Here is a 21,125-nt window from a genome sequence, read left to right as displayed (position 1 = left end):
CTTTCTTTCTTTCTTTCTTTCTTTCTTTCTTTCTTTCTTTCTTTCTTTCTTTCTTTCTTTCTTTTTCTTTCTCCGCTCATCTCGCAGCAAACAACTCTTAAGCTACAAGCATTGAAATTTCCCCTGTATAACTTTGTAGTACTTTCAAACCAAAAATCATCCTTGCATAAAACCACACAGCTGTCTCACCCCTATTCTTAGTTCTTACCAGCCAGAAATTTTCCCCACCTGTACTGATGCCACTGCTTTAATTGATTTTGTGATAGATGTACCCAGCTCAGGTTTTGGACTTGGCCGTTCCATTTGATCCAAAAAGATGAAATTGAAAAAGATTTCAGCCTGGCACGTGTGCAACCCAAACTTTGCTTAGCAGAGGTGGTCTTATATTTACAAGGGTTATCGGTTCTCCCACAAACTATTCAGTTTTTCACCCCTTTATAGTAAATCAGTAGATTATGGTACTGCAGCTCCACTTCAATAGATTGTGGGGATGTTCCTCCGTAGCACATGCATCTTGTGGAGTTCTTGGTGCTCTCTGAGCTTGGTTGTTTTCTTGCAGATGTTTCATTACCCAACTAGGGAACATCTTCAGTGCTGTACAGTTCCTTTTAGCACTGATGATGTTCCCTGGCTGGGTAATGAAAGGTCTGCAAGAAAACCACCAAGTTCGGAGAGCATCAGGGACCCCTTTTGGGAGGAAGGATTGTCCCTCCAACAGAATGAGGATTGGCTTACATGGCATTGGCCCCCTCTCCCATCTTCAAAGCCTCTTTTCCCATGATCAAGTAATTCTCCTTTGGACTCAGCTGGATATCCGTACAGGAGCTCTTTTTAATAAAGATGATTTCTGCGTTCTTCTCGGCAAAAGTCACCCCTGCAGAAGAGTTGAAACAAATTGAAGGAAACCTACAAGTCAAAAATTCTTCCACCATGTTTGAACCTAATAGAAGGGACTCTCAGTAGCTCAGGGTTGAATTCTCCTTGGTGCTCTCTGAGCTTTCATTTATGAAAATGCCAAATCTCCCTGGGAGCTTCTAAAGGATGGGTTGTTAATATAAAGTAGCAATTGCATTCAGTATAAAATATAAAATAGATTCACTAGAGGGAGAATGGAGAACCGCAACTGAGAAGCAGGGGTAGGAGATGACCATTCTGAGCAGGAGGGAGGCGTCAAATATGCCATCGGTCATGATCCTTGCGTGCCTACAAGAGATCTAACTCTAGCCTATCTTGAGTTCCTTATGTATCGCCAAATTGTTTGACTACTAGTAGTTCAAGATCTTGTAGAGAGCTTAAGCTTAAAATAAATAAAATATTTGAAGAACGGTTGCAGGCATCGGGTATGTCTAGTTTACTGAAAAGAAGGACTAGGGGTGACCTCCTAGCAATCTCCCAACATTTGAGGGGCTGTCACAATAAAAGGGGGTCATCTTATTTTCCAAAGCACCTTCAGAAGGCAGGACAAGAAGCAAAGGATGGAAACTCATCAAGCAGAGAATCAACCTAGAACTAAGGAGGATTTTCCAGGCAGTGAGAACAATTAATTGGTGGAACCACTTGCCTCCAAAAGTTGTGACTGCTCTAACACTGGAGGTTTTCAAGAAGAGGGTGGACAACCATTTGTCTGAAATGGCATAGGGTTTCCAGCCTGAGCAGGAGGTTAGACTAGGAGACCTCCAAGGTCCCTTCCAACTCTGTTCTTCCGTTAAATCTTTATACCCATTTGAACGGCTCCTGGATTCCCTGACGATTGACATAAGGGATGTGCAGTATTAGCACATTTCATAAATCTAACATTGAGAGCACCTGATCTCCAATAGTTGTGAAGGGTTTGTGTGATGAATGCAGTTGTGATTAATACTGAGATTATCTCCTGGCATTTCCCCCTAAGTATCTTGCCTGTTGTGTGGTTTTTTTTCTTCATTGCTAACGTGACTTTCTGCATATTCTTGCCACTATCAGATGCATTTTTAGAGCCCCAAAGGTGCATTTTTCAGGAGGCAGCTGGACTTTCTTGTTTCTTCTTTTGAAGACGTTTCGCTTCTCATCCAAGAAGCTTCTTCAGCTCTGACGGGATGGTGGAAAATGGAAGGATTTCTATTCCTCGCAGGCAGCTGGTCATTTGTGTTCTTTGAGAGCGTCGTTGAGGCTACGTGGAGGTTTGCCTGTGCCTTCCGGGTCACCTGAGTAGTGCAAATGGATGTGGAGCCTTCCTGGAAATGCTGAAGTGCTGGTCATTTGCACTCTCCAAAGAAAAATACCAGTTGCCTCTTGAAAAAGCATCTTTGGGACAACCATGACTTGGAGGAATGAGAATCTCCACCGACTCATATCTTGACAGGTGAATATAACATGCAGGGAGGCTGAGATGTTGAAGAATTGTGTCGTTCCAGTGGGCATGTTGATGTGAAGATGTGAAATTGGAGAACATCATCATCTGTGCAAGCCTCAGTAGCAGGAAGCAAAAATATTATTGCTGCAATAGCAACAATAATTTTAAACAAAGAAATGTTTATGCTGCCCACAGTCACCTGAGGATGAGCAGCATAAACATTTAACAAATAAATGGAGCCTTTCCAGATCAGACCAGCTTGGCATTCTTACCTAGTTTGTAGGGTTCAAGAAGGACTGCATGGTATTTAACAAAGCTTCCTTCTTCCTTGGATGATTTGACAACCACTTTGTAAACTGAAGAGGTAGAAAGCAGGAAGAACAGTTTGTTAAATAAATACCATCGCCACTTTCATCCTCAAATGTATACCTTCCACGGTCTCTTATTCATGCACTACACCATTCTGATTCTCCTTCATATTTTCTAGGTCAGTGGAGGTCAGAGAAGGCTAGGATAACATCTGAATGCAAGAAACAAAATTTCCACATACAGTGCAGGGCGTAATGTCAAGTCTAAGCCCATAGAAGAGAGAAGGAAATTCAACGGAGTCCATTTCCTTATTTGATTCCATCCATTGGACAGAATCTTGCCAGATTAGCCTTCATGGGAGGCTCTAGGTTGTGGCTCCCCTGAACCTTTTTCTCTTCCTTCCTTTTGGACCCCTCTCTGGAATGTGCTGCCTCCTTGCTGGGAAGCTGTAGTGCTATTGCCGACAGATAGATAGATAGATGATAGATAGATAGATAGATAGATAGATAGATAGATAGATAGATAGATAGATAGATAGATAGATAGATAGATAGATAGACAGAAGAGACAGACAGACAGACACGGAGTCCTTCTTTAGCTACACATTCCTTTGCAGATAATAAAGGGTTATTTCTTTTTTGGGAACATCATTCTGTTGGAATTTCTTTTAAATCCAGAAATTCAATCAGAATGTTATTCCACAATCAGGCAGCCTCCGGGATCCGTCTCTCCCTGTACATCTGACATGCTGGTTAAACTGTCCGATCACACCTCCTGAAATCTCTCAAAGGATCCACCTTCCTTCTCAGAGTTTGCTTCCTAGAAATAGGATCATGCATTTAAATGGGAAAACGTGCTTTTAAAAGGAGCCTCCACGCCCACCCTGTGCCTTTTAGCAAGAGAGAAAGTCTCCATGTCGCTAGGAACCGTTTGTGCATCCCATTTCTGATGCTATGTTTATGGAACTATTTTTCTCTTAGGCATGAGATTCATACCATATGCGATGTTCTCCTGGCAAGCTGCCTCTTTTCGGGTATCCAAAGTTATGGACGTGTCCAGCTGGGGTTGCATGTGTCCACATTCCGCTATATTTTGAGGAAAGGGAAGAATCTTTTTCAGCAGGAAACTTGAAGGAGAAGAGATTCTGTGTGATTCTTGGACAAGGATGCACGTGATTGGACCGCTTGCCTCCCCTTCAGACATAAACCCATGTTTTTTCTTCAATTTTAGTACAGACAAACAGATGCAGAATTTTCTTTATTTGATGCACTGTTTAGAAATGGGTTTTTGTTTTTTTTAAATGGTGCTTTAGATTTCCTTGCAATTCTTCACACGGACACACACCCAAAAAACATATCCACCCAGACTAGGAAACAGTTGGAAACAAACAGACTCCTTTCCAGTGAATCATGTTATATGATGCTCTGACACACTGCTTGCTCATATCAATCTTGTGATCTAAAGGAAGTTCTGTTGTTAAAAAAACAATACATTGAAGCAATTCTCAACTTTTCCCCCCCAGGTCATTTAATTCAAGTTACTTTTGACTGCTTACCTTCCATACATTTGCATTCACTGCCTTCACATAATTTAACAAGAGATTCTTCTCCATAAGCATTATAAAAGATAGTGCACTTTTTATCTGGAGAAGCAAAAAAAAAAAGTTTCATTTTTTTTAATGAAGAGAGAGAGAGATTGATCATGTAGTAAAGTTAGGGAAGGGAAGGGCTAAAGAAAGGAAGAGAAGAAAAGGAAAGGAAGATGAAAGGAAAGATGAAAGGGAAAGGAAAGAAAATCTAGGAAAGGGAAGGGAGAAGGGAATGAAAGAGGAAAGGAAAGGACTAAACTCTCTTGAAACAAGGTAGAGTTTTGAGAAAGCTGAATGCCAAATAAGAAACAACATTTAACTCAGTAGAATAATCAATACTAAACAATCAATAATGCAGCCTAAATACAATTAACAAGCTGGCGTATTGAACCAATGTGCTAAGCCCCAAAAGGCCAGATTCTCAAAACGAATTCCTTACCAGGGTCATGATAGTCATACACCGAGAAGGTTCCTGGACTTGACATGCCTACCCGGTAAATTTCAGTTGTTCGGAAACCAACGCACAGGAACTCATTTCCTGGAATCTGTCAGAATAATGCAAGTTCAGATGGACTCGGGATACATGAAAACCACAAATGATATTTCTCTACCTGGCCTCTTTGCATTGAAATGTCACACATCTTTGATGCAGTGCGATGTCAGCTCTTGTCGTGAGCCAATGTGACTTTAGTTGGTTTTCAAAATTAGATCAGTTACAAGGGTGGGATGTGCAAACCCGCCCCCGGCTGAGGCAAGTGAGCAGAAGAAAGCATTAGACCCACATCCTACCTGGGGTTTTCCAGAAACAACTGGATGAAAGAGAGTAACCCAGAATATTTACACCAGTCAGTAGCTCTGTTTGTCTGAAAGCAGGCATCCAACCACCATTTCAATTTAACTAGGAATGCTAATAGAATATGATTTCCACTGATTGGGAAGCAGGGTGTTCTGACCTAGGCTTCCTTAGAAAACGTAAAACACAATCTTAGTTCCGGCAAAACCTCTTTTATTTCCACGGTTCATTCGCAGCTTGCAAGGTTTCACAAAGTCTTTCAGGAGAATGTTGATAAACACCCCCTCACACCATATCGCACTTGGAATGCAGCTAGAGAACGAATGGCCAAGCGCAGGACAAGGCCAAACTTGACACAGAGTCAAAAAGAACTTTTCAAAGCTTGAATCGACCAGACGAACTAATTGCTTCCTGCAAAAGCTCCCGTCCTGTTCGCTCCTCTTTTATGGGAGGGGCCAGTCATCTCCAAGGTGTGGCCATACTCCTGAGTTGACCCTGCTTTCTCAACGGTTCTTGTCTTCTGGTGCGCATACGCAGGCAGGGAACCGGCTCCAGAAGCTCCCCCGCCTCACTGCTGTCTGAGCCCGAAGGCGGCTAATGACTGCCAGCCTGCCCTGGCCCCCTCCCTGCCTCCGATGCAGAGCCCTCGTCCGAGCCCTCCTCAGCCTCCAAGACCGGCCCAGGTTCCTCCCCAACCTCCTCACTACTGTCCGACTCTGCTGAGTTTGGATCAAAAAATCACTGATTATTTGACAAGCCTTGTGAGAAATAAAACCATGTGGGAAAGCCGCAGGAAACTTACCGAGTCTACCTGCATGACGACATGTCCATCGGGCGTTATCTCATAATTTGAAATCATCTGGTCAACACTATTTGAAAGCTGGGGGGGGGGCGAAAAGGGAGAAGGACATTTGCCAGGTGAGCCTCGTGGATACATTCTGGAGGAGGAGCTACATCAGTTGCAAATAATAATAATAATAATAATAATAATAATAATAATAATAATAATAATACTTTTTAAAAAGCATTCTGTTTTGTTAAGTTGCTATTTGAATCACCGCAGCTGCAGATGTCTTGATCTGGATTTGTTTTCTGAATTTCTACAGGACGGTTTTCAACTGAAACATGCAGTTTGAGACCCAAAGTGTTTAGAAATACGTATCTCTGTTCAAAAATATGCAGGCAGTCCTCAAATAACAGCAGTTTATTTAGTGACCGTTCGAAGTGACAAGGAACTGGAAAAAGGGACTTATGAACGTTTTTCACCCCTGTGACCTTTGCAATATCCGCCTGGTCCAATAATTGACATTTGAATGCTTGACGATTCGTTCATATTTATGAGGGTCGCGGTGTTTCCCAGGGTCATGGGATCCCCTCTTGCAACCTTCTGACAAGCAAAGAGAACGGGGGAGCCTGATTCACTTAACGACCGTGTGACTCACTTAACAACTGCAGGGCAAGAAAGGTCATAAAGGGGGACAAAACTCACTTAATAAATGTCTTCCTTAGCGACGTGAATTCTGGGCTGAACTGTGGCTGTAAGTGGAGGATTCCTCGTAGGGGGAATTCAGATTTCATTATATTGCTTTCTAAAGATCAATAAGTAAATAAAACCGGGGAAGTCAGCCTTACTTACCAGGGCCAAGTCTTCCTCGTTTGCTTCCAGGCCGTTGGGAAGAGAGATGTCCATCACTGCATGGGGGGAGGAATACTCTCCTGTCCTCCTCCGAGGTTTGTATCTACACGGGATTAGAAAACATGGAAATAATAGCAACACAACCACTTTCTTGGGTTTTGCTTCATAGGGACCAACCAGGCTCCTCTGTGGGGCTTGGGACTTTTCCCAGAGTTTGCATCAATAAAACAAAGCCGTTGGTCCCAGGAGCGGGACATGCACTAACCAGATCTACCCCGTGTTACTTCAAAGCCCAGATTTTTTTAAAAAAAACGAGATAATCTTCTCCCTGCTTTTTCTCAAATTATCCAGACTTACTTTGCACAGGCGAACAACAGCCGGACTTCATTGAAGGACAGGTAGTACTTCTTTTCTGTAGAAGCAAAAGAAGGTTGTTTTTCAAAAGAAGAATTTCAGGGTTCCTTATCCCACAGAGTACGAAGTGAGAGAAATCAAACACTAATCCCACCTAATCAGAGGAAAGACCTGCGTTTTGCCCCCACCCAGATTGAAAAACTGGGGGCCTTTCGGGAAGGAATTGTCTAGACAAGTACTTCCCAGCCAACCAATACTGAGATTTGAGCATAGAAGAGTCATCCAAGCTACGTGGGAGAGATTTGAGATACCAATATTCTCTGTAGAGGTTCAGTTAAATAGGATCGTTCTCCATATGTGCCCTAAAGAGTTTTATGGACCGAAGATTTAAAGCTAGAGCTCTCTACATGTTAAGCATTACAGTTATTTTAATTTAGATGTAGTTCAGATGAAAGAAATCCCTAAGTATAACATTTTGTCTTAGTAATAAATAGTTTTAATGCTTAGTTGAAATTTTTTCTCTTGCCCTGGACATAATCCATCATGGAAAGAGAGAGAGAGAGAGAGAGAGAGTGAGTTCACTGAGTAACCTTTTCTCCAGTTTCATATTTTTTAAATAGTGAGTTCCTCACCGTCCAGTGTGACATCAACCTTCAACTGAAAGTCACAAGTGTCCTCAGAAATGCTGCTCACATAATAAACGCTTCTCAGCTGTAAATATCCAAATTGAAAATAAACCAAATTAATTCGGAGGCTTTGAACACACCAACCAGCTTCTAGTTACTGTTATAATAACCTGTTTCCCTGAAAATACGACCTACCCTGAAAGTAAGTCCTAGCTTGATTTTTACATGTGCACCGAATATCAATATATAAATTGGAACGGTCGCTAAACAAACCGTTATAAGTTGAGGACTACTTGTAAATGAAGGTATTTTGTTCACTTACAGTCAGAGCTGCTGTCCCAGTGGTGCTCCCTGTGGTGTGTACTTCAATATCCTCCTTCAAGGAAGCCTGAATTTGCAAAGAAATGGCCAAAAATAATAATAAATTGACATTTATCCCCATGGCTGCTATATGGAAAGTTCTTGCTAAGCTATCATAAATGAGACCTGGATGTTTTCGGCTACTTGAAGCACAGATCTGGTTTCACTAGAATCCTGGTTTATCGTGATCTATGGGATTTCCCTCCAGCGAAGGAAAGCTAAGGCGTGAAGAAAGAGGTCGAAAGCTTGACTTGGAGAAGGAAAGAAAGAGGGACGAGAAGGAGAAATTCCAGGGCCATTGTAACTTTGGACTGTCACTAAATGAACTGTAATGAGCCCATTGTTGATTTTTTTTTTTAAAATAGGAAGCTCTCTCCTTTGGAACTTTGTGATTATTCTTGCTGGCCACAATCCAAGGATTCGCCTTGTCTTTATTCAAATCTTGCCCCTCTGGTCAGATTAGCTTGAAACCCACACTCATATTTCTTGCCCAAGGGACCCATCACTAGATTCAAATAGCTGCTCCCTTTGAACCTCCCTCCCCTCCCAATCCGTTAACTCACATCCACAGGCCTGCCAATGTAATTGCTACTCGTGAGCTGGTACGTGTGAAAATCTCCCTGGAATTTGTAAGACGCTTTGACGTTCATGTCCAGCGCAAGCCGTTTAATGAGGATGGAATATTCGGTCAGGCACTCCAAAGCCATGATTGTATCCTGTGTATGTGTGAGAGAGAGAAACCAACCAACCGAAGGGACGGCATTAGAAGGGAAGCCACCACATGGCGTATTAATTGCGGGATGAAATCCATTTCTGGTTTTCAGGGATTGGAAAATGGAAAATTAGACCCCAAAGGCTGTAGAAAGAATACTTTTCATCACCCTGCCTAACCTTGTTTCTTTTGTTTTTCTTATATGTACCCATTTCATGTATTCATAACTATGTATATACTTATACCTATTATCTTGTAAGCGATTGACAAGTCAAATCAAATAAAAACAAATAAATAAACCTCTTCTGGGTTTAAAGTCATCATCACCTTCTAGCACAGGGCTCTCCCATCCTGGCAACTTTAAGCCTGGCGGATTTCAACTCCCAGAATTCACAAGGCAGCTGGGAGTTGAAGTCCGCCCGTCCTAAAGCTGGGAGTTGAAGTCCGCCCGTCCTAAAGTTGCCGAGGTTAGAGACCCCTGTGCTAGCATATTATCAGTGGTTTCTTATTGGTGCTTTCGATTTAATTTTTTGATTTAGCAACCGGTGTCAGTGAGACTTATTTTTCATAAATGAAGACAATATCGGACAAGCAATTCCATGCTAAACGGCATAAAAGTCAGTTCCAAATTAGAACAGATTATTAAGTGGTTGATTGGCAGGGGATATCTGTTCCCTGCCAATCAACCAAATAAGTCAGGTCATGGAACTATCTAAGCATCCATGGAGGGTTGCAGCTCTGCCTGGAGATAAGCAGAAATGCTGCAGGCATTGCCTGGCAACCTTAAACTGCCAAAGAGCCATCGGGACCCGTTTCCCACCGAAAAGGAAACACGGGGGGCCACAAAACCTGGGTGGGCGTGGCCAACTCAAGGTCACTCCCCCCCTCCCATTCTCTCTCTCTCTCTCTCTCTCCCTCCCTCCCTCCCTCCTACAGGTCCAGGAGGTTCTCTAAGGCTCTGGGATGCTCTAGATCCTGACAGCTGACCTGGAGGAAGTGGGTGAGGGACCACGGATACCTGGGTCGAATAAAATCCACCCCCAAATCTCTGCTCTTCGGTCAGCCACTTCATGACTGGTTTGGCATAATCGTGATCTCCCCTCAGCAGAATGGACAGCAAGGTGTAGGCGGTGGTTTCCACCATCCTGGCGTTGCCCTTCGAGGGAATGCTGGCGTCGAATTGGACGGGGGTCTCTTTCCAGAACCGGTAGGCTGGGGGGGTTCCTGCAAGTGGGAAACAGCCGAGATGCAGCCTCACCGAGGGCAAGGGAGGACCAAGGCAGCAAAGGACCCGCGAGAATCTGCCCTCCTTCCTTCTTAGGGTAGCTGGGGAGGCCAGCCTGATCCAAAAGACGGAGGGCTGTGGGTGTTTATACAGATGAACCGTCATCTTCTTCTTCTTTTAATGACCCCGTAATCCCTTGCAGGGTGGAGTCTGGGCCACTGAATGGAGCTATTAGGGTTTACTGACCGGATGCCTTTCCTGTCACCAATGCAGAGTTCTATTCAGCAGGTACATTCTCGTCGTGCCCGGAGACAGAAATATCTGCCTCTGCCTAGGATTGAAATCACCGCCTCCTGATGGTGAGGCGAGAGTTCCGCCTCTAGGCCACGGCACCACTCAACGGGGAACCATCGCCAGCCGGTGACTTGGTTTGGTGGAAGGAGGGCTTACCTTTCACTTGCGCTTCACTCTTCAAGCGGCGGTAGGCCGAGTGAAGGTCGGGGTGGTTGGCCTTGGCTTGAGCGAGGGCATAAGTCACGATGGCTAAGACAAAGGTGTTTTGCGAGCGTGCGATGTTCTGCAGCAAATAATCCGCAGCTCTGTTTTCAGCGTCTGCAAATTTCTGTCAAGGAACAAGCCAAAGGGGGTTATTTCACTGGGTGTTTCGTCCCGTCCCGCTCTCTTTCTCCCCAAGCCCTTCGGACCATGGCCTGTGTGGTTCTGTTCCCCCCGTTACCCCGAAACGCAGGCCCTCGGGGGTGTAGAACAGCAGCTCCAGCCGAAGGGGGAGCGCCGGGCCCCCCCCCCCCAAGCGAGCAAGTCCAGAGGTGAGAGCGTTCAATGCAATCGCTTTATTGCTAAAAGATGATACTAGTGCGAGGCTGTGAGTTTGATCCCGGGCAGAGGAAGATCATTCTCTCTCTGAGCACACTGAGAATATATCTGCTGAACAAAACTCCGCACTGGAGACAGGAAGGGCATCCGGCCAGTAAACCCTCTGCTAGATTCAGTTGCCCAGACTCCACCTTGCAAGGGATTATGGGCTCATTAAAAGACACAAAAAAAATGGCTAAATACGATGCACAGGAATCTTCTCACATAAGGGCTAGACGAACCTGCTTGGAGGGGCAACCGAATTCAAGGGAGGTTGGACTTAATTTGCTTGTGGCTGATTCCTCTTTTAACTCCGCCCCGCATCCAGCTTCTGCTGTCCCTTCTCCTATGCTCCCATCTTTCATCTGAATTTAATAGTCTAACAGCTGTCACCATCTGCTTCTCAATGCAAAAGTCAAACTCAAGCAGAGCCGAGCACGCTTACATCATCCTAACAACCTCTGGCGTTGTCAGAGTGTAAAATTCCATCAAAAAGGAGATTTGACCAGGGGAACCACATGACAGCAGTGACGTTACTAATAAGTGGAAAACAGACACACCTACCTGGAAGGGACACAGTTTTTTATATTCTGTAAAGGCGATCAAGGTGAAGGCTGTGAGATACATGCGGTTTTCCCTCTCCTGGTCACGCAAGGTACCCTTTGAAAAGCAGCAAATAAGTTAAGGGTTAGGGTTAAAAAATACCATTCTCTTGATTCTTAACTGCCGTCATACATCAAGTTATAGAAATTAGTCTGTATTAATCTTCATTACAAAGAACAGTCATGGCAAAACTCTACTGAGAAGGATCTCCATACTTTTGAAGTAACCAATCTGTCCTTGATGGCTTCACTCAGCTACCCTCCACCCCAAAACTACTAAAATGTTCTCCATCCAATTTTTCATGAACCCTGTTGATAAGGGAAGTAGTTTCAATTCCAGATCTCTGAGCATCTGGCTTGTCATTCCAGACGACCCTTTTTTATGGCTAGTTTTCATTTCTTAAGTCCTAGAATGACTGCAATAATAATGAATTAGAAATAAATAAAATAAACCAAAGTAAATGTTGTTCCGTAATGTGAAGCCGCAGCTTTAGCAGAGCACAAGGGGAAAGGACGGCAAATGACAGCTCATCCACGAATTCTTGTGCAAAAGAGCCAGAAGTCATAAAACGTAAGGAATCCTGTTATCCTATCAGACACGTGGGAAATGCAGGAAGAACGCGATACCCTCTATGGAATGGCGAGATTTGAGCAACAGGGTGTCAGAAGGAAGCTGGACTCAACAACCTCACAATTGTGGACCTTCTTCCAAGCCAAGAGGTCTAACAGACTGCAGGGCCATCGTGATATTTATTTAAAGGTAGTCCTCAACTTATGATCACAATTGAGCCCAACATTTCTGTTGCTAAGCAAGACGGTTGTTACGTGAGTTTTGTTCCATTTTACGACCATTCTTGCCCCAGTTGTTATGTGAATCACTACAGTCATTAAGCTAGTAACACGGTTATTAAGTGAATCTGGTTACTCCAATGACTCTGCTTGTCAGAAGTTCTCAAAAAATGGATCCCATGACCTCAGGACAACCGTCATAAATATGAGTCAGTTGCCAAGAGTCTGATTTTGGATCACCTGGCCATGAGGATGTTGCAATGGTTGTAAGTGTGAAAAATGGTCATAAGTCACTTTTTTCGGTGCCACTGCAACTCCAAATGGTCACTAAGTGAGCAGTGTTGTAAGTCCTGCCCTAAGGAAAGAGGGTATAATGCTTTCTCTCCTTTCCTCAAACGGAAGCTCAGCAGACCAAGAGATAAACCCGAATTGTTAGTCCACTTCCATACCTGAAGGGCTACTGGCTTGTAATCGGAGACTTCCCTGAAAGACCCATCGTCCATTTGACAGATGTCAATCAACCAAGTCAGAGACGTGCATGCCGTACCAAATTGATCAGGCATATATCGCCGAATTTGTCCAAAAACCTTTAGGACGAACGCTGTAACCCTGCCGATACCAAAAGATAAAACTGAGTTCCTTCTTCAGGTTTGGAGAAATATCTAGCTGTCCCAAGCCCCTTTCACTTACCAAGTGCTGGCTTCACCATCCTTCCACATGCTGTATGAGAAATCTTGCTTTTGAAAAGACAAAACACTGATGATTCCTGAGAAATCAAAAACAAAACAAAACAAAAGAAAAACGTTTCTCTCAAAGGTTTCTTCACCTCTTAAAAGGCAAAAAGGGCTTGGTAGCCTCCCCTGTGTGTGTGTGTGCTTTAATTTATCTCCATAGTTAAAATACAAAATAGAAAGAAGAAGAAAAACAACTGCCAATAAAACAATCAAACAACACTTAGAAAAAAATAATTTAAAAAAAAACGTGTGTACAACAACAAATAACAAAGCATAAAATGTCCACTCTGGTTGAATTCTGGGAAAAAATGACTCAAATATAGCAATAGAAATAGCACTTATATACCGCTTTATAGTGCTTTTCCAGCCCTCTCTAAGCATTTTACAGAATCACCCTCTTGCCCCCAACAATCTGGGTCCTCCTTTGACCCACCTCGGAAAGATAGAAAGGCTGAGTCAACCTGGAGCCTGGTGAGATTCGAACTGCCAAACTGCAGGCAGCCGGCAGTCAGCAGAAGGAGCCTGCAGTACTGCACTCTGACCACTGCGCCACCAAAGGTCTTTTCACAACACATTACACAATCACAATATCTGATGTGTTCCCCACCCCCCCATGCATAACAAATCTACAAGCAGTTATAAACTTTCCCATCTATATTTACTAAAATTGCCATGTTACGTCGAGAGAGGACACCAGCGTGGAATCCTGTGGTCTATCCATCAAAACCGAAGAAGCCTTAATGCAGAGTTTCATCCTTCAATAGAAGGCTGGTGATCATCCCACAGGCATTTCTATCTCAGCTCTGAAGACGCTACTCTACCTCTCTTCATCTTCCTTAACAGGGTAATTTCGGCGCTGGTTCTGTCCGAGCCAAAGATATTCCAAGAGTCTGTCCTTTCCAGGTAATCGTATACGTAAAACACCGGGATGATGTTCATCAATTCTCTTTCGGCGCTGCCTTGGGGGAGGTTAGCAAGTAACTTCAGGGCTTCGGGCTTCACGGCAGCCTGGATCACATCACCCAGCAGGTTGCCTGGGAAGGCGGAAAACCAAGCAAGGGAGGGGACGTGGAAAGGAGAAGAGAGGGAAAGGCGAGGGAAGGGAACCCACAAGAGAGAGAGAGGTGGGTTGTTTTTTTTATAGATTCGGTGTTATTGATGGATTGATAATTTCAGTGGCTCAGGCTACCCACCCCAATTGGAGATGGAAATGTTGAGTTAGTGAAGGCGTCTTGTGGGAAAACAGTTTGGCTGAATAAGTAGCACAAGACTTTCACTCCAGTTGCACTGGGCTCTCCTCTTTTCCTCCCTCCCTCCCTCCCTCAATCCTCCCAATCCTTCCTTACTTCTTTCCTTCTTTCCTCCCTCCCTCCTTCCCAATCCTCCCTCCCTCCCCCCCTCAATCCTCCCAGTCCTTCCTTCCTTCTTTCCTCTCCCCCTCCCTCCCAATCCTCCCTCCCTCCATCATGGGGGGCGGCGGAAGTGACACTTCTGCTGAAAAATTCAGCAATCCAATTCAAAATTGAGAAGGGGGCGGGAAAACCCCCCCCACAAGCAAATGAAAACCAGCACAGATTCCTTTTTTCCTTCCATTTTACCTTTGATACTGAGCGTCTTTACGAGTTGCGTCTTGGGGACGATGTAGCGTGGTACCGTGTAAGAAAATTCTTTCTGCCTCACGACTGTGCCTGCCATTGACAAACCACATCAAACCCAGAAATTTCATGTTAGTACATCATGTGTTTCAAACTGGGTCGCATAAGTAACCTACTAAAAATGTCTGAAGACTGTAATCCTAGAGCTTCCTTTGACCCTTTCGTGAAATGGGAATGTTCTCCTCAACCTCTTTTGCCCCTTAATAAAAATGCAGCAATTCTGGCTTGATTCATTTCTATCCATGTGGAGTCCTGGCAAATAATGTAAATGCATATTTTCCCTTAAATATAAATTCCCTTTAAAATTTAATATAGAGGGTGCAATGGTTATGTCTCATGCTCTCCAATGCATCTCCCATATCCCAATTATAAAGAATAAAATGCTTGGGGCAGAAACTGCCTTTTTCTTCCCCTCTGACACATTGTTGGAATGTATTTCTATGCAACAGCTACAGTAGTATTCAGCCAGTAGATGGCAGTATTTAACAGTTTGGCTCTTTTGTTCTAAGTAGAGTTTCCTGTTTCCTATGACAGTAAAACAGTTGAGCAGTAAAGCACATGGTGATTGTACTCTTTGTTTGTGTGGTGATGGATGGATGGATGGATGGATGGATGGATGGATGGATGGATGGATGGATGGATAGATAGATAGATAGATAGATAGATAGATAGATAGATAGATAGATAGATAAGTAGGTAGGTAGGTAGGCAGGCAGGCAGGCAGGCAGGCAGGCAGGCAGGCAGAATTTCTAACAATGTTATTTCTGACCAAATGCAGTTCTATCATATTCTCTAGACCCACTGCAGCTCCTAATGTTATTGATTGAGACCTGCTCTTTCCTCCTGACTTGTGGGTCCTGATACCAATGAAGGAAAGAAAATAATGAGAGATTAATGTCTATCTTTTTTTTTCTGCAATAAACTGAACTGACGTACCATAAACACCTCGGGGATCCAGCGTGGCACCATCATAACTCTCCCTTCGAATACCTTCGGGCTGAAACCAAAGAACTGATCAATAGCAATAGCACTTATATATCGCTTCACAGTGCTTTACTCTCTAAGTGGTTTACAGAGTCAGCAAATTGACCCCAACAATCTGGGCCATCATTTTCTCTCCTTGATTAGTGTCCATCCATTGCTTCTTGTCCTGCCTTCAGGTGCCTTGGAGGAGAACAGGTTGACCCCCCCCTTCTTTGTGGCAACCTCTCAAATATTGGAAGACTGCTATCATGTCACCCCTAGTTCTTCTTTTTGTTAGACTAAACCTACCCAATTCCTGCAACCGTTCTTCATATTGTTTGGGCTCCAGTCCTCTAATCATCTTTGTTGCACTTTTCTGCACTCTATTACTATTAACCTTCTCATCTTTTCTACTAGCTTCTTCTATTGGTATCTTATAATTATACTACTTTGTTGCTGAGAGCTTATGCACCGGAGACAAATTCCTTGAGTGTCCAATCACATTTGGCCAATAAAGAAAAAAGAATGAAAGGAAATGCGTTGAAAATCCTCCCCTCCACCCGCTACCCAAGACCAAGGGCTCAGCCTTACCACAACTCTTAATGTCTTGAGGAGGATGTCCTTGCCCGAGTTGCTAAGAAGCGTGAGGTTGACGCTGAGGAGGCCCAACTCGAGAGGAAGAACTTTAAATGTCTCCACCATAATAGAAGAGCTCTGGATATCTTTCAGGTGAGAGCAGGTGTTGGCCTGTGAACCGTCCTTGAGGGTCTTAGCTGCACCAAAGAGGCAGACCCCCTTTTGCACGCTGATCTTTAGGCAAAACTGAAACAGTCACCGTGAAGAATTAGAGATCTGTCCAGCCGGGAGCAGAGGACAACACACCAGTAGAAACAATGCTAAATCAGGCCCCAAGATAGAGCACCAGGGTGCTCACTTTTCTTTTAATTATATTACTTTAAAATTAAAACAAGAGTCTCCAAACTTAGCAACTTTAACACTTGTGGGTTTCAAATCCCAGAATCCCCTAGTCAGCATGTACTGGCTGGTGAATTCTGGGAGTTGGCCTACAAGTCTTAGAGTTGCTTAAGTTTGGAGTAGTAGTTTAACTGGTAGTTTAGGTCGTTGAAGATCAGAAAAAAGACAAGTATTGTTTCAGTATTAATTAAGATTTAAAGCATCAAAGGGAATAGGCTTCTTCAGCTTTTTCATCCAAATAGAATAGGACATTAAAAAACACTGCAAACTACATCCAAATATTAGTTGTAGACGAGTCTTTAGACTCTCTAACCAGCCCCCCAAAATAATAAGCATCTTTTTAATTGTCCAGATACTCTTTGCAATGCTCCTTTTGTTATTCAAGGATAAATGATTGCCCTTAACTTAGCAATAAGAGCTAGTCTGCATGGCAGGGGGGTACAATAAGCTGTTCTCTGGTAGTTAAAGAGCTTTTTGACTGGCAAGACAAGTCCACATAGCTGGATAAGGTTTTTGTTTTTTAACGAAGAGATCAAACACCGAAGGCCGGTCTTAATCAGAGCGGCTGGCAAGAATCGCTGTGAGGACAGATGTTGCACCAACTGAAGAACGTGTTGTTTGCCTCTCTATCAGTGCTTTGCTTGCGTTTTTGTAAGCTACAATGTGCCAAGTACACCTAAATTTTACAAAAACAACTGAAGTCTCCTTCTGATCTCCCCCGTTTCCCCGAGAAAGAGGCAGGCCAAAACAGTTGGGTAAATAATGTTCCCTGCCTAGTTTGAGCATTTTATAACCAGAGTCTAGTGTGAGAGTTAAAAGTTGCCCCTGCAAACAAGGAGTGGCTGTGAAGCAACGTTCTTTTTTTTAAACCGCTTGCTTACCTTAGACTTTGATGGTCTGTAATTGTAAATGGTTGCTTTTAATTCTATCTGCTCTCCTCGGACAACAGAGTAAGGAATATGGACATTAACGAAAACATCTTTAACCACTTCCACTTCTAGAGTATCAGCAACACAGATACCTGTGTGTACCAGACAAAGACAAAAGAGGAGACATGAATCACCTTTTGTCGGTCACAAGCCTATTCCAATGCTAGCAGGAAGGAAATCTCGATCTAAATACAGGTAGTTCTCAACTTACGACCACTCGCTTAATGACTGTTCAAAATTATGATGGATTTCCCCACCCCAAAAGGTACATACAGGGAGTCCTCAATTTATGACCTGTTTTGACCAACCCTCTGAAGTGAACTCAAAGATTCCTTTATTAGGAGCCCGGCAGCCCCAGCAAAAAGTTTCTCTCTCGCCGCAGGCTGACAAGTTTGCCTGGCAGGGGAGATGAATAGTTGTCTGTCCCACCAATTCATCTCCACCCCCTGCTTTTCATCCCCAGAGCTAAGGTGGCTCTTTTGTCCCAAGGACCAGCCCATAGATTTCCACTGCTCTCCTCTCCTCTGCCTTCTGTGCCTCAGGCACTGGACCCAGCCGCTCTTCCTCCTCTTCCTCTTCATCAGCCACCTCCAGACCTGGAGACTGTTGACTCTCCATCTGAGGGCTGACGGCCGGCCCAGGCTCCTCCTCCTCCTCCTCTCTCTCTCTCTCTCTGTCCCTAAGTGAGACAGGGAGCCTTGCCTCGTTTTAGGATCTCTCTTGCCACCATGGTTAAGTGAATCGTTGCAGGGGGTTCACTTAGTCACATGGTTGTGAAGTGAATCTGGCTTCCCCAAGGATTTGGGGGTGGCAAAATCTACTCTGGCTCTGAAGAGCCACTGCATAGTGGAACCGTTGCTCTCTTTTAAAAAAAAACTATATAAATAAATTATTTTACATACCTTTGTCCGAAATGCTAACACCTTGTATTTCCCAGGTAGTTAGAGAATCAGGCAGGGTGACTGGCAGATTCTTGGACCTGCATTTGATATAAAAACAAGAGATGATTTACTAGTTTTCGCATGGATAGAATCATAGAAAGGTCTTCTGGTCCAACCCTTGGACTGCACCTTGGGGACAGGGACCAATGTTCGAGTCTGTCAAGATCCTTCTGAACCAGGTTGGCTCCAGAGGCTGTGGGTGAGCTCCCTCAATGGAGGTTTTCAAGGAGAGGCTGGGCATCCATTTGTCTGGAAGGGAATGGGGTCTTCTGCTTAAGCAGGGGGTTGGACTAGAAGATCTCCAAGGTTCCTTCCAACTCTGTGATTCTGCTAGTCTAGGGACCATCCATGTATTTTTTTTTATAATAAGTTTTTCATTTTTCAGCTTCAAAAATACAAAAGTTCAATTTTCCCCCTCAAGCTGTGTGTTGTCTGGGCACCAACGCATCTCTTCCCTTTTCACCCAGGATCTCCAAGCCACGTGGTCCTGTTCATCAATAAACCTTCTTTCCAAGCAACTTCCGTGATTCCAGGGTCTTTCCCCCCACTTGGAACTGAACCCAGAAGGATAGGTCTTCCAGCCAAGTATAAAGATTTATTGCACGCTTGAGCTCTCGACTAGAATCTACTAGAATCTGAGCTACGAACGGTAAAGGGGAATTGACCCCTCCCTTGGGCTCAGCCTGGTCACATCCTACAGCTTTTGTATGATTATAAGGCATTTAATAAAGAGATTGAATCACCTCTAAGGAGTCAACATTCTACATTCTTGTACCTTTGAACTGGATGGACTTCCCAAAGCCAACTTTCAGGGAAAAAACTTCGGATTTGCGGGTTCATGTCCAATAGAGCATTAAAGGCTGGTGGAAAAAAGAAGAAGAATGAGGAGGAGAAGGAGAAGGATTCAGGAACCATTATTATTTTCATACAGTAAATGAGTCTAAAAAGTACCTACGTTTATTGATTATTGAATATATCAAAAACACAACGTGCTGCCGACTAACCAAAACAGGCTGACTCTGTAAACCACTTAGACTTTGTGAAGCAGTATATAAGTCTATTGCTGTTGCTCCATCATCTATCTATCATCTATCTATCTATCTATCTATCTATCTATCTATCATCTATCTATCTATCTATCTATCTATCTATCTATCTATGCTGATGTTGACTCTGTAAACTGCTTCGTGGGGGCTGTAGAGCACTGTGAAGTGGTATATAAGTCTATCGATTATTATTGATATGTAGGTATGCTAAGCATATACATACCATTTCTCCCCAGAAGTAGATGCTTGTGAGTATCGTTATGGCGTTTCTTGACAGCAAATTCGCAGCAAAGCCGGAAGGCATAAATACACCTCGACCCAGCCTTGATACGCTTGATTCTCTGTTCACATGTCTGCGGGAAGGGGTGACGCTCCGCTCCCATCCGACAGCACTTCTGAAATTGCTGCTTTTGAAACTGGGCAACTGGAAGGATCGTGTAAAACAAAAACAAAAAGGACAAGCGGTTTCTTAGAGCGCTTCAGAATATGTAGGAATTCTGGGCGAAAGTACAGAAGTGGTGAGAAAAGATGATAGGAAAACAAGTAGACTTTAAACCTGAACTGTTTTTATTCGGTATAACATCAGAAAAACTTGATAAGCAATATATATATTTAATATTGCATGTCTTAACAGCAGCAGGAATTATATTTGCACCATATTGGAAAAATGAAGAAACACCACGAGAGGGAGGGATGATTAGGAAAATACTAGATTGTGCAGAAATGGGCAGACGCTGAAGATTAAGCAGAAAGAAGACGCAGATAATCAAACTTTATTTTACCAGGGGTTGGAAAAAAGAGGTGGAGATTAAGAATGTAAGCTGTATTGTTAAGCAAATTAAATAACCCAGACAACACAATGTTTATTAAGCACTAACAAAATGTAAACAACAGGAAATAAAACCCTAAAAAAAAAGAATGTGTTGGGTGAGCTGGATAAGAGAAACAGTAAGAAGAAGAAGAGGAGGAGGAGGAGGAGGAGTTGCCGTTCTTCATTGAACAACTGTTTTGCTAATGTAAGAATTGCAGTGACTTGCTTAATGAATGTGGTGAGGAAAGTTGTAAAATGGGGCAAGCCCTCCCCCGGGGCATCAAGGACCCCACAGAGCTGGCTTTACAGCATACCTAGTTTTTCGATGTCCGGCTCGAGGGAGCGGGCCGTTCTGATGATGGCGGTGCAAGTTTCATCTGTGGGAGCCAATGGAAGAAAAGAGATCAGTGCCAGTCAAAAGCAGCAACGTTTTCCCAGAAGGATATACAATGTACAACTAGGTAATCAGTGCTAGAAGAGGGGAGGAGGAGGAGGAGGAGGAAGACATGGGACAGGAAAATGGAAGAAGAGAAGATGGAGGAGTGAGGAGGGAAAGAAGAAAGGAGGAGAAGAAGGAAGAATGCAGAAGAAAAGGAGGAAGAGAAGGAAGGATGGGGAAGGAGGAGAAGGGTAAGAAGAAGGCAAGAAAGGAGGAGGAGGAGGAGGAGGAGGAGGAGGAGGAGGAGGAGGAGGAGGAGGAGGAGGAGGAGGAGGAGGAGGAGGAGGAGGAGGGAGGAGGAGGAGGAGAAAGAAATGAGGAGGAGAAAGAAATGAGAAGAAGGAGGGATCCATGGTGCTCTCTGAGCCTGGTTATTTTCTTGCAAACATTTCATTACCAAACTAAGTAACATCATCAGTGCTAGAAGGGGAAG

General features: G+C 43.7%; 1 protein-coding gene across 1 annotated transcript in view; it reads right to left on the bottom strand.

The window, feature by feature from the left end:
* The window catches only part of C5 (complement C5), a 32,320-nt gene that overhangs the window by 718 nt on the left and 10,477 nt on the right, over nt 1-21,125 (bottom strand). The window contains exons 16-40 of the mRNA XM_026686650.2: nt 20,568-20,630; nt 19,666-19,866; nt 19,172-19,256; nt 18,358-18,434; nt 17,408-17,547; nt 16,143-16,373; nt 15,525-15,585; nt 14,532-14,621; nt 13,755-13,967; nt 12,890-12,965; nt 12,649-12,808; nt 11,373-11,468; nt 10,386-10,557; nt 9,729-9,934; nt 8,562-8,714; nt 7,961-8,026; nt 7,645-7,723; nt 7,016-7,070; nt 6,659-6,761; nt 5,825-5,902; nt 4,669-4,774; nt 4,197-4,283; nt 3,637-3,726; nt 2,605-2,688; nt 736-874 (exon numbers count right to left, since the gene is read on the bottom strand). Coding sequence (XP_026542435.1) covers nt 736-874; nt 2,605-2,688; nt 3,637-3,726; nt 4,197-4,283; nt 4,669-4,774; nt 5,825-5,902; nt 6,659-6,761; nt 7,016-7,070; nt 7,645-7,723; nt 7,961-8,026; nt 8,562-8,714; nt 9,729-9,934; nt 10,386-10,557; nt 11,373-11,468; nt 12,649-12,808; nt 12,890-12,965; nt 13,755-13,967; nt 14,532-14,621; nt 15,525-15,585; nt 16,143-16,373; nt 17,408-17,547; nt 18,358-18,434; nt 19,172-19,256; nt 19,666-19,866; nt 20,568-20,630 — 2,911 coding nt within the window. The remainder of the gene's footprint in view (nt 1-735; nt 875-2,604; nt 2,689-3,636; nt 3,727-4,196; nt 4,284-4,668; nt 4,775-5,824; nt 5,903-6,658; nt 6,762-7,015; nt 7,071-7,644; nt 7,724-7,960; nt 8,027-8,561; nt 8,715-9,728; nt 9,935-10,385; nt 10,558-11,372; nt 11,469-12,648; nt 12,809-12,889; nt 12,966-13,754; nt 13,968-14,531; nt 14,622-15,524; nt 15,586-16,142; nt 16,374-17,407; nt 17,548-18,357; nt 18,435-19,171; nt 19,257-19,665; nt 19,867-20,567; nt 20,631-21,125) is intronic.

This window comes from Notechis scutatus, chromosome 15 (assembly GCF_049901735.1).
Source record: "Notechis scutatus isolate UNSWTSFEM ecotype Mainland chromosome 15, rNotScu1.2, whole genome shotgun sequence".
NCBI classification, from domain to species: domain Eukaryota; kingdom Metazoa; phylum Chordata; class Lepidosauria; order Squamata; family Elapidae; genus Notechis; species Notechis scutatus.
Note: the sequence above shows the minus strand (reverse complement) of the source record. Positions and strands in the feature narration are given on the sequence as shown.